This window comes from Cupressus sempervirens, chromosome 2, assembly GCF_028749045.1.
Source record: "Cupressus sempervirens isolate cs-2001-9-10 chromosome 2, ASM2874904v1, whole genome shotgun sequence".
Taxonomy (NCBI): Eukaryota; Viridiplantae; Streptophyta; class Pinopsida; order Cupressales; family Cupressaceae; genus Cupressus; species Cupressus sempervirens.
In genome coordinates this window covers 138266550-138280546 of record NC_143119.1, presented here as the reverse complement: position 1 = coordinate 138280546, position 13997 = coordinate 138266550, and the positions used below count along the sequence as shown (strand labels likewise).

General features: G+C 34.9%; 1 protein-coding gene across 1 annotated transcript; it reads right to left on the bottom strand.

The window, feature by feature from the left end:
- Window positions 1–5625: 5625 nt before the first annotated feature.
- Window positions 5626–12207, bottom strand: LOC149571428 (phenylalanine ammonia-lyase 2-like). The gene is made up of 2 exons (XM_089812947.1): window positions 10129–12207; window positions 5626–7332 (listed from the first exon to the last, which is right to left on the bottom strand). The coding sequence occupies exons 1-2, from the start codon at window positions 10963–10965 to the stop codon at window positions 5938–5940; spliced, it is 2232 nt and encodes a 743-aa protein (XP_089669073.1). The 5' UTR covers window positions 10966–12207; the 3' UTR covers window positions 5626–5937.
- Between the last annotated feature and the right edge of the window lie 1790 nt (window positions 12208–13997).

Sequence of the window (13997 nt, the reverse complement as noted above, 5' to 3'; positions counted from 1 at the left end):
TTTATAATGGTAATAGAAACACATTTTTATCTTATTGTACAATTCAAGAAATGGCTCCCAAACAATAATCAACCCTTTACTCTTGGTAATTTAACATTTCTAGAAAAATGATATATTTTGGAACTACTACTCTTAGTCTACAAATTAGTTGATTTCTCTACCTCTACAACTCATAATGAATGATAGATATTCTTATTATAGTATTGTAACATCATTATGTGCTTCTTTTCTTTTTCATTGTATAATGGTAATGGACATGTGTTTCTCATCTTTTTGTACAATTTAGGAAATGGCTCCCATTGTACATGATCAAGACAATCAACCCATCCACAATAGTAGTGTTGATCTAAAATCACACAAGAGAAGTTGCTTGTATTATGCTCGCCATAGAGATGCAATTAGAGTACGTTGTTGCATCCAATGCTACCAAAATTTACAACTAACACCAAACTAGTCAGTACACTGCCACCTCCATGGTTCTACGTCATTCCCTACTCCACCACCTTTTATGGATACTTTTCTAGATCTTGTTGGACATAGCTCTCATAGCCATAAATCAACGACCCACATGGACTTCCAATTGTCATCTCAATATATAGATGCAAGCCACAAATTTAGAACTAGGATAGATGCCCTATCAAAATTAGAAACATGTACTACCTATAAGGAATCCTACCATGGTATGAATGTATGTCAATCGAACAATGTTATAACTCGTAAGAGATGTTTTTCTAAGAGAGGAATCCATTGGTTCTCAACAGCCAACATGGACCCCTCTGTCCAACCAACTGTGCTGACGGTTCTTACCCAAGTAGAAGAGATGCTTATTGCACATGTTACTTTGATCTTGCAAGTAACCCATGCTCATGGTGGACAATACAAATATAGTGGCCACACAATAAGCTTCCCCCAAGATATACAAACAATTACAAAGTATTTACCATGTAAAATTGATCAACTAGATGTCTTAATCGTTCAAAGACTAAATACAAGTGGGAAGTATTATGATTGCTACGTTAGTAGAAGCCATGTTCACAATGCACTCTCATAGAAGATCAAATTTGACGCTTACTACAAGGATGTTGAAATTAATGATTTCACATTATCACTGCTCCCTTCTTGCAACACAGATATTTCAGAAATGCTTCATACAATTGATGATTGTAGTGAAAACATAACTTCAATCAATGATCCACTTGAAAACCCACCATGTGATGTAGAAGGTGACTCCCAATATTCAACATCATTTATGATGAGCCTACTGAAAAAATGTTGTCAACTACAAATCATTAAAGATTCTTTACAAATAGAACAAGAGCTAGTTGACATGGCAGCTTGGCCACCCATAAGTTCAGGCCCCATTAATGAGTACACTACTAAGGGTTTATTTTGACATGGCCTTTCCCACTCTTTTCCCAAACAGTACTGCACTACCCATGCAACCTCGAGCTAGAGAAGTTAAAATACATGAATATGTAGTGCATCTTATGCATTTTCATGATAATAGGTTTGGCCAACATCCACACTTTATGTACTTCCTCTTGAATCTTATGATGTGTCATCATAGCCAATCTACTGCAACTATTTTTATGAAACGAAAAGTTGAAGACAATACACTGGTAGCCACCATCGAAGACTTTCGCTCCCACTTAACTAGCCTACCTGATAATCAACTAGCAGAAGAAATTATGCACTTTGGGTTTACTTTATGAGGAACAAGAGCATTTTGGAATACACGTCGCACAAAGTTGACAAGTTTGATTACCCAAATAGGTTCCCCAACATTTTTCTTTACATTGAGTGTGACAAACACTAAATGACATGATTTGCACAGTGTTCTTTCCCCAAATATCACATCTTCATTTCTTTCCAACAAACAATGCATTGAAAATGTGATTAGAAACCTTCATATGTCACTATATCTACACCAATGATTCACAATTTTTCATGAAGAGATGATTGAGAAGCTCATGGGGGCAACTAATTATTGGTATCGCTCAGAATGGCAAGGAAGAGGGTCTGCACACATACATGGTGTCATTTGGGTGAAGAATTCCCCAAATATGGACTCCCTTGATTGGGATGACCCTATCGCAGTAGAATAAGCAAAAAAATCTTTGAAAAATATGTCACAGCTATGAACGCTTGCTCAAAATCTAATATAGACAACATGCAACATAAAGCTCCAATAGATGATCCATGCCTTCTAAATACAACTGAAATAACTTTAATTGATCCTTTTTTTGATTATGAAGAGATGGTTAATCATGTGCAAAGGTACACTAGATGTATTGAGAGGACATGCCTATGTAAGAAAGGTAATAACGTGCACTCTAGGTACAAAGCTCCATGGAAAGAATGTGAACAATCATCATTACATTGTGACAAATCTAGACACACATCCTTTGAACCAACTAGAAATGATGATAGGTTGAATATCCATAACCCTCAGATGCTAGCAATATGGAGAGCAAATATAGATTGCCAACCTATTAGATCTTGAGCTTTGGTTCTCAAGTACATTGCCAAATATGCCTCAAAAGCTGAAAAAAAATCTAAAAACTATGTTCAGATGTTGGGAAGAATTTGTTTTGATTCAAAACCAGATGACAACATTGTTAGAGCATACCAAAAGTTTATGGCTAAGCTTGTTGCCGAGAGAGGTCTACATTAGTTCACAAGAAACATGTCATATGCTTCAAAAATTACCTCTTGTTAATTGCAATCACTAGTTTATGTCTTTGAATGTGGGGAGAAAAGTGTTGCACCATCTTAAACAAAAAATTGATGGTAGTAGAATAGAATCTAGCTACATACAAGCCTACATGGAATGTCCATCTGACCTAGAACTACTTACACTATTTGAATCAGCAAGATCCTACACATGTGCTGCATCTCGAAAATGAGACAAATGGTGATTATGAAAAGAACTAGCAATAGTACAAGTATTCCCAAATTTTTTTGCTATTCCAAAAGAAGACTCTGAACATTTTGAATCCTTCTGTTGGAGTGAACTCCTCCTCTACAAACACTTTCGTCAGATTCGTGTAGATATAGGCTTGAATAAAGAAGATATCATTAGACATTGGAATCAATTGAATATAGAATTGTATAATGTTTGGCGTGTCGAGTGGACTAGTTAGGTTGAAGATGTCTTGGAAGAGGATAATGAATCAGATGGTGAGATTGATAGGCATGATTCACTGCAATATAATGAGTGGAAATTTTTGTCTTAATTAGGCCTTGCCCATGGTTATAACTTAAATGATCTTGGCATTTCGGGCAAACGTGAATTTGACAACAACCACCCATGGGAAGAACACAATGTTCCTTCAAATTTGCATGACCATGCCATTCAATTTATACATAGAAGCAAGATGGTTGGATCAGTTCCTTATTAGTTGCATAAGAAATGCACTACATGATTCAATTCTCAACACAATAAACCCACTCCTTGTTCTTGCACCAACAGGCATTGCAACTTTCAATATCCACACATCTACCATACATGCAGCCCTCAAAATTCCAATTCGAGAAATGAAATCACTACAAGGACAATCATTGACAAAATATCAAGAATACATGAAAAATATTAAATATATTTTAATAGATGAGATGAGCTTCATAGGTCCCAAACTACTGCTAAAAATCGATTCCAAACTACATGAAGCTATACCCCAAAAACAACACTTTTGCTATGGTGGGATGTCAATGATTCTTGTAGGAGACCTAGCCCAACTTCCACCTGTTATGGATAAACCTATCTATGCATCTCAAACCAATGCCAAGAAAATGTGGCACAATTTTAATACAATTGTAACATTACAAATGATGTTTAGACAAATAGGTGATGATCCACTTCAAATACAATTCTGCCGAGCACTACAAAACATATGTAACACAGAACCAACATTACATGACTGGGAGTTGTTAATGTCTTGTACAAACAAGAACCTCACACCAAATGAACAACTTGAGTTTGACCAAGCAACACATTTGTTTGCTACTAATGAGCAAGTTTCACTCCACAACAAAAAAAAAATGCTCAAAGACCTAAATATCTTGATTGCACTTTGTACTACGATGAATGCACATCGTAGGCTTGAAGAATTTGTTGATGATCTGACCAACTACCTAAATAAGTCTTATTATGTAAACTCCAACGTGTTATGCTTACAACAAACCTTTGGATTGATGCTGGACTTGTGAATGGATCTCTTGGAGAGGTTAAAAAAACATAGTGTATGCAATGGGTTGTAAACCTCCTTTGTTGACTTCCTATGTTATGGTAGAGTTCAATAGCTATACAGGTCCACCATGGGATCTTAAAAACCCAAAAACCATTCCAATACAACCCATTTCCTAAGGCAGTTGTACACAAATACCCCTCGCCAGAGCCTAGGCTATCACTATACACAAATCAAAAGGCCTTACCCTAGACAAAGCTACAATTGATATAGGTAGAACTGAAAGATAGGGCCTCACCTTCACAGCAATCTCCAAAGTCAAATCCATCGAAGGACTTCGTATATAGAGCCTTCCTTCTCTTTTGAACACTTTTGCAAGATGCACAAAAACCCATACAATATTATTAGAAAGAAAGAAGCATGTTTGCACTTAATATCACATACAAACTTCTACAAAAAATGGTAATGTTAACATTCTAAAATTCTTCCCTTTTTTCATTTATTGGTTTCTTTTTTCTCTTCTAAAGTAATCCAATTCTTTTATCTATAGATTGACATCAATTGAATTCAAAGAAGATGTTCATCCACAAAAAAAAGATGAAAACGATTTGAAGTATGTCAAGTTACATATTTAATGCTTTTACTATATGACTAGTTTTTTATTTTTATACAACTAATTCGTATGTACACCCTGTTATTAATTAATCTCTTCGTTTTTTTAACATACAGGTTTTTCCTTGCTAGCCATGAATATGACTCCAATTATTTTATTTTTATTGAACAAGAGAAATTATTTCATAAATTGTACACTTCATACCAACTCTTGAATTGGAGGGTCTTACATTAAATAATATATTAAACTGTACAATTTACACAATTTGTCGTCTGTATATATTAATTAATATAGTTTTTTTTTATATACATGTTTTTTCTTGCTAATCATGAATATGACTCCGATTATTTTTATTTTTTTCGGACAAAAGAAATTATAGTATAAATTGTACATTTCATACCAACTCTTGAATTGGAGGGTCATACATTAAAAAAAATATCAAGTGTACAATTTACACAGTTTTTCGTGTTTATATGCTTCTTTCTATATAAAAACTTAATGCTATGCTATCAATTTTAAATCCTTCTTTGAATTAAACAATCTTTACAATTTTACCTTTTTAATATTAAAAACTTAATCCTATGTTATCAAATATAAATATTTCTTTGAATTATACAATATCTTCAATTTACCTTTTTAATAATATCTATCGGCTTATCCCTTGCACCTCCTTCTGGTGTAAGTGCTAGTCATTATGCTTTTATGAGAAGATTCAGGTTTGTCCATCACACTTGCAAAATAAACACATTTTTTTTTCATGCATTTTACAATATATCATTTGGAGACTACATAATTCATTTCGATTTGTATAAATTTGAACTAAGATTTATAATTATAATAATATATTTTGATTAAATAATTTTTTTAAAGATTGTCATTTGTTTGATCAACATTTATCCCCATACATAATCAGCACACTTTGTTAGAGGGTAATGGCTAGTATGGACATTTAGTTGAAACTTCAGATGCTTATATATTGGCTGTCTTTCCCCAAATCCCATTAACTTCCAAGGACCGGTACTTACAACCATTTATTCATTCCTCCATTCGCTGTTACGTAACAATCTAACATACCAAATACTCTGCCTAAACCAGTGCAATGAACAAGTGCAGAGGCACAATGAGAAAGCAGAGAAATCAAATGATAGAGAGAAGCCAGTAGCCCTTCCCTCCATTAATCTGCTGAAGCTGCCCTTCAATCTGGTGAGCCCAGCTCCATCCGCAAGCATGGCCAGATTTCACTACTTCACAAACACGATTGCCCTTGTTTTGTTGAACAAAAGAGCCTGGCGATTCATTCCATCCATCCAAGCATTGCACCACACATTTCTCCAGCTCCCCTTCTCCGATCGCCACAAATACTTTTTCTATATCCTCTCCAGGAGTTCCCCCCGTTGGGCCGCACAACAATCTCGTTGCGAGCTCCTCCCGCACAAATTTATACAGAGGATAAGTTCTGCATCTCTCTATTTGGTTAACAGCTTCGAAGTACCCCGCTTCGAATTTCTGGCGTATCAGGGGAACCTCAACGGTGAGCTTTCTGCTGAGCTCTTGTTCAAACAGAGAAATTGTGTTAACTATTGGGAAAACCCTAGTTTCGTCTGGTGCTTTGAGGGCATGATCAACGAGCACCTGGCGAAGATGCTGCATTAATGGAGAAGACGGGCCGGCAGGATCTTCTATGTAGGTGAAAACAGGGAGCCTGTCAACGACCTGCAGTAGCTTCTTTTCACAGAACCTGGTAGGTAATAACAAACCCTCTGGTGTAGAATTTAGGGTTATTCTCGCTGCCTGAAGAACCCCCTGTTTTACGCCGCCATGGAAGTTTTCTTCCAGATGGCGAAGATCAACGGCTTGGCATAGGGCAACAAGGTATGTGGACACAATGAGATTGAGAATTTCAATGGCTTCTGAAGTTTTTCTGGCGGAGATCAGTCCCAGGGAATTTACATCCTGGTTGTGCTGCTCTGCGCTTTGGACATGGCTTGTTACAGGGTTTGCAAGGTACTGGATTTCGGAAGTGTATGAAGCCATGGCGATCTCTGCTCCTTTGAGGCCGTAGTCCAGGCTAGGGTTTTCCCCGCCGGAAAGATTGGACGGCAGGCCATTATTGTAGTAATCGTTTACCAGCTCTGAGAATTGGGCGAACATTAGCTTGGCAATGGCGGCCACCGCCAGGCGAAGATTGTCCATGGAGACGCCGATCGGTGTGCCCTGGAAGTTGCCGCCGTGCAGGGCTTTGTCTCTTGCGACGTCAATGAGGGGATTGTCGTTGACAGAATTGATTTCTCTGGTTATTGCTTGCGTTGCCATGCGGATTACTTCGATTTGGGGGCCCAGCCACTGCGGGGATGTTCGCAGAGCGTAGCGGTCCTGTTTGGGCTTCTTTAATGGGTCTGTTTCGTGCACCTTTGCTGCGGATTTCATGTAGGAGCTCCCCTCCAACAGCCACTCCATCACTGCCGCGGCTTCCATTTGACCTGGATGGTGCTTCAGCCTGTGGGTCAATGGATCCGTGAACTCTGGTTTTCCCTGTCATAAATTCCATATTAGCATTTCAAACTACTGTTTTTTTCATCCCTCATGATCCAAAACGAAAATCTGCTGAAATTGTTCTACTTTTGCATTTGTTTTGTTCAGGGATCCGTCTCGCTCTTGTGGTAAGGGAAAGTCTACTCAAATTTTTTTTGGCAGGAGGGCAACGAAAAGTGATAGAACATTGACTAAATTGAAGATTAGGACGGAGTTCAGGGTACAGTTATAGTTCTTGTCAGGTCAGGGGTAGAGGTCTTTTATATAATATAATAAATAGGGTATAAAACAGATTATGAAATGAAATGATCAGTTTTAATCAAATAAACAGGACACATGATATCTGAAAGAGTTTTAATAGAATTAAAAGAATGTTTTACGCACAAGGAAAATAATTAAATTGCTATTGTTTCTAATTTGATTCTAGAGAATATGTGATCTGTGATCTAGGGGGGAGGACCCAGTGCTTGAACGGGTTTCAATGGTTGTGAGAGGAATTGGTCATTTGATACCTACACTGACTGACTTAATGCCCAATTTTTTTGATAAAATTGTACCAATACTTGTGATTTTAAAGTTGTCAGTACATTGATGATTACACAAAATTGAATGAAAATGTACCCTTTGTTTCAAAAAGTAACCAATGATGTGATGCCACATCAACTATGCAACTATGGGTACCCTTTTTGCGTGATCAATGGTCTCACTTTTTATTTGAGCCAGTTTGGACAACTTGGCAAAAAGCATGCTGATGTGGCATCATATTTGATGATGTGGCTTTGAAACCTCAGTTATAAGTAGGGGACTTGCCAAGTAAACTGCTGTAAAAAAATTGTACTGATTTGAAATTTTCACATAGAATTTTGAAAAGCGTGAAGTTAGGGTGCTCAAGTATCCGGTTCTCTCCCCTATTGTGAGATAAGAGAGAAGTGAGAGATTTTTATTTTTTATTTCAATTCTTTTTTATCATGGTATGATGATAGATAATGAATTACTCTGAAATGTTGTTTAAAAAGTTACATTATCTATATTTAAATTAATATCAATTGATATTATTAGTTACGAAAATTTGATATAATTAAATACTATAAATTGATTATTTATATGATGATTAGATCTAATAAATTTTAATGTTTAATCCTCATGATTGGGAGGGTATTGCCAAGTCTAATATAAAGGGACTGAATATTTATGGGAAGCACCTTATTAAGTGTAATATAAAGGAAATTTAAGAAATATGAAAGAATTTTAGTGGATGCACCATAAATTCAATATGAGACTGGTGGATAGAACATCAGAGGCACCTTGAGTGTAATAGGATACTAGAATCACCATAGATATAATATGAGATCAGTGCAGTCGATTATGGCTTCCTGAGAGAAATGAAGTCCATAGATAATGGTAAGTGCCATTAGTTTAATATGAAGGCAGCAATAGCATATGAGTTTCGCCCAAATGTAAATTCAGGGACTACGGTAAAATATGGTATGGGTCATTAATGCACCATGAGAATAACTAGTATCTCACTGGTAAGCACAAGTCTCTTTATCAAGAGAACTTGTTTGAACAGAGGTGCACACCAGTGCACTGACGGGGACTGAGTTGCTCAATGGATAGTACATGGTATCAGACTTGAACTGGTGGAAACCTCAATGGCATAATTATTTTGCAAGCCGTGTAACAAGGAGCTCAGTGACGAGCACAAAAGTGTGACTCGAGATGGATTCTGGAGGTCTCTAAGGCACAAGTAAGTTAATAATAATAACTCAATCGAAAACACAGAGATGTAATGGGGTGTTGTGAAAAATAATCCATAATTCAGGATAAGCGTGACTGGAGCTGATTTTTGAATCAATAAATTTCAGACCATAATAGACTTGCTAGCTAAAGAGCACAGCAGCAGCAACCCTGGAGAGCTCAAAGGAATTATGGATATCAAATAACTATTTTGCAAACAGTGTATCAACAGAGAACTCAACGGTAAGTACACCACTGTGACTTAAGATGGACTTTGAAAGTTTCTACGGTACAAATAACTCAAAACAAAATACAAAGATATAGTTTTTATGTGGTTTCTGAATTCTAGTGGTTCTTATGAATTTGTTTTATTATATATATATATTTTTAATTATGATTATAGATCATGGAGTGTGATCAGAAATGTTGATGAAAAAATATTCACACAATCGAATTGAATGGAGTGTGATCTCAAATGTTAATGAACAAATATTCACACAATCGAATTGAATGGAGTGTGATCTCAAATGTTGATGAACAAATATTCACACAGCCAAATCTAAAAACATAAAAACACGTCAGATTTGTTTATTATTGTGATATATAATAATCCATACAGCAGCATAAGAACAAGTGAAGCTGAGATTGAAAAAACCCAAAGCATAAAAAGACCAAGATGCTAAAGAACACAGCGGCAACAGTCCGAGCTAGCGCAAGGGAATTTCAATTAACGAACTATAATTTGATTACTACTTTGATGCTTATCCTCAAGGAGTTTGGGTGCAGCTGTCGCATCCAAATATGACGCCTAGAGATGGAAATTTAAAAAAAGAACAGAACAGAAAACAATCCAGAGAAAAAATCACTGCTTTTTCTTGGTCATTCATTTCTATATGACAAAAAGTGTAGGATAGCTAGTTTCAAATTTCAAATAATTTCAGTCTAGAAAAATTAGTTTTTGAAAAAGAACTAAAAAATTAATGATCAAATTGCCATTGACCAACTGATGAACCGAACATGTTTAAGCAGAGCAGTGCAGGACATTCAAAATTTTCTCACCTGCATCACCTCGCAAAACATAGCAGACGCAACCTCTGCAAAAACAACCAACACATTAGCATCATAACAAGCAGTGCAAGCAACTGCAGCTCCCACCGCAGTTCCATTGACAAGGGCGAGCCCTTCCTTGGGATAGAGCTCAAAGGGATTCGAAACCCCGGCCAATCTCAAGCCCTCCTCAGCACTCATCTCAGTCCCATCTTCCGCAACAGCAACAGAATTAGGCCTCCCAGTAAGCATCCCCGCAATGTAAGAAAGAGGCACCAGATCTCCAGACGCCGTAATGGTACCCCGAAGAGGCAGCTTGGGCATAATGTGGGCATTCATTAACTTCTTTAGAGCATCCAGAATCTCCCACCTGATACCAGAGTAACCCTGCATCAGAGTATTCGTCCTCACCAACATGGCAGCCCTAGTTGCAGAACCAGACAAGCAATTCACTCCTGATCCTTCCAACACTCCAGCATTCAAGAAACGGATCAATTCTTTCTGCAATTCGAATGTCTGGTCTGTTCTTCGGTGCGAAGTAGCCCCAAATCCAGTCGTCACTCCATAAGTATCGGTGCCTTTGCTGATATTATTGATCACCCAATTCGAGCTTTCATCCACTCTGTTCTTGGCGATTTCCTCATCGAGCACAACCTTCACCTGAGGCCTCCGAGCGATTGCAGCAACCTGGGCTATATTCAGTTTCGATCCTCCCAAAAACACTGTCTCGATGCTATGGAACTCTTCCACCATGCTTTTCACTTCCTTCACATGGCTGCCTCTATGCAAATCTGCGGCTTTCGACCAGTTTAGGGCATCATCGTACCGTGCTGCTGCAAATTCCGCCATTGAAGTGCTCAGCAACTGACCTCAGGGCATGATACTAGACCTCAGTGCATTGCACTAGTCTAATTTATACTGATTATTATGAATGCGGCCTTACTGAGTTCAAGCAACTTACAGTAGGTTGTTGGAAATCTTGATTGCTAACCATGCACTCTCTTTCGTGTATAGTGGGTGGAAGAAGGAAACTGGCAGAATTAAATTTTCTGCACCGTGTCGCATTCAACGCCACATAAATGAAAAATTGAGGGTTTGACTCTTTTCAGGGATTGAAATGAAAGTTTTTAATGATAGTCAGGGGATCAAGAAGGGTTTTGGATAAGGCTGGCAAATTGAGAGTACTTGAAATGAAGGTTCTTAGTGATGGTAAGGGGGTTAAATAAAAGTTGAATGAGAATTTTTTTAATGACTGTTGCTTTAGTCTAATTATTATTTCTTATTACGCCGAGAGGCGTTTTATACAATGGCAGCACAAATGCCCAGCACGGAAATATGTCAAGATTCTTTGTCAATAAAAAAGAATTGGGAGCAGTTACAAATTTTCAAATTAAATATTAAAAAAGAATTCTCGAAATAATAGCTGGCTGAAATAATTACGCCGAGAGGCGTTCTATACAATGGCAGCACAAATGCCCAGCACGGGAATATGCCAAGATTCTTTGTCAATAAAAAAAAATTGGGAGTAGTTACAAACTTTCAAATTAAATATTAAAAAAGAATTTTCGAAATAATAGCTGGCTGAAATAATAGGAAGCAAAATGGAGGCCGAAATAATAGGCTCGAAAAAGTAGGGTCCGAAAAAGTAGGACCCGAAAAAATAGGGGCGAAATAATTTCAATATGATTTTTTTTTTTGTTAAATATAATTTTGCATGCACATTCATGTTTTTTTTTTGCGGGGAGTGGGGGAATTTGAAACAAATTCGTGGAATGTGAAGAGACGTCTGTTGGGGGATATGAGGAGCCTCTCAGAAGTTATAAAACCAAGGCTCCTCATTTCATTTTCATTTTATGTTTTTGCAGGAAGGAAGAGGTGGAGGTTATTGGAGGATTAGATTGGAGTTTTTGAATAGGAGTAAATTGAAGTTTTGGAGTAACATTTTTGCAGGTGAGATTTCTATTTTTTATTTACATTTTCATTTAGATTTAGATGTAGAAGTAAATTGAAATTCAAAATTAGTTATAATATTCTACTTTGATTTATATTTCAATTTTAATTAATTTCATTTAGATTTAGAATTCTGTTCATATGACCGAAATTGAGGCCACTGGAGGACCTGTGCAGAGTTTTTCATGGAGATAAGCATGTGGGTACTGAATCAAGGCACATTAGGCCTCTTGGAGATGTAATTGCGGTGACTTCCATGGCTTTTTGAATCAAATAGGGCAATCTAAACAATCTCAGATCTGAAATTCTTTTTTTCCTTTTCAGCCGAAGACAGAACAAAGATTGCTTGCAAAAATTTTTGCAGAGTTTAAGATTTGATTGCTTATGGCCGAATATTCTTGGTAACTGATATTTCTATTGTATATTCCCGTGCCCAGCACAGGAAGTTTTAATCTATACAATTTATTTTGTGCATTTAGTGCACAAACTAAAGAATGCATATGCAATTAATTTTTTTATCAATCTTTATGATAGCTTTTTTTTTTAAATAGAAAATAGAAATTATTCTTTTATGTATGTAGAAAAAAATTAGAAAGATTTTATGTATGTAAAAAATTAAAAGAATTCTATATACATCTAGATTTATTGAAAAGAATTCTATTTACATCTAGATATTTTGATTGAAATAACCATAATGTAAAAACAAAATATAAAATAGAAATGTTAATATATGTATGTAGAAAAAATTAGAAAGATTGCATGCATCTAAAAAAATTCTATTTACATCTAGATTTTTTTAGAATGGAAAAAAATGGATAATAGAAATATCAGTTGCATGTTTGTAGAAATAAATTAGAAAAACATGTATCTAGAAATTAAAAAGATTCTATATGTGTCTAATTTTTAGATTTTACTTTATTCTAAACTAATTATTGATGGATATATATTTTAAAAATATTTATGTAGTTTAAAGTTTAGATTTTAATTAATTTGTATGCAAATAGGAAAAAGAATAAATATTTTATATATATGTAGATTAATTTCTATTTTTAAAATTTACAAGTAAATGAGTACTTTATTCATTTAAAGTAAACAAGTTTTTAAGTAATATATTTTTATTTTAGAAATATATTAATCATAATATTCATTTATTATTACTTATTTAATATACTTACTCTCAAATCTAAGACAATAGAAATGATATTTTATTAACTTTGAAATAGGGAAGTGTTAAGCAAGTTCGTTTACAAAAATACCAAAAATATATTTGGTCTTTGATCAAATTGGAGTTAATATTAGAAATATAAATATGATCATTAACAATTAAGCTAAATTCAGTTCAAAACAATAATGTTATTTAAATTTAAATAAATTTTTTTGAAAAGAATTCTATTTACATCTACATATTTTGATTGAAATAACCATAATGTAAAAACAAAATATAAAATAGAAATGTTAATATATGTATGTAGAAAAAATTAGAAAGATTGCATGCATCTAAAAAAAATCTATTTACATCTAGATTTTTTTAGAATGGAAAAAAATGGATAATAGAAATATCAGTTGCATGTTTGTAGAAATAAATTAGAAAAACATGTATATAGAAATTAAAAAGATTCTATATGTGTCTAATTTTTAGATTTTACTTTATTCTAAACTATTTATTGATGGATATATATTTTAAAAATATTTATGTAGTTTAAAGTTTATATTTTAATTAATTTGTATGCAAATAAGAAAAAGAATAAATATTTTATATATATGTAGATTAATTTCTATTTTTAAAATTTACAAGTAAATGAGTACTTTATTCATTTAAAGTAAACAAGTTTTTAAGTAATATATTTTTATTTTCAAAATATATTAATCATAATGTTCATTTATTATTACTTATTTAATATACTTACTCTCAAATCTAAGACAATAGAAAT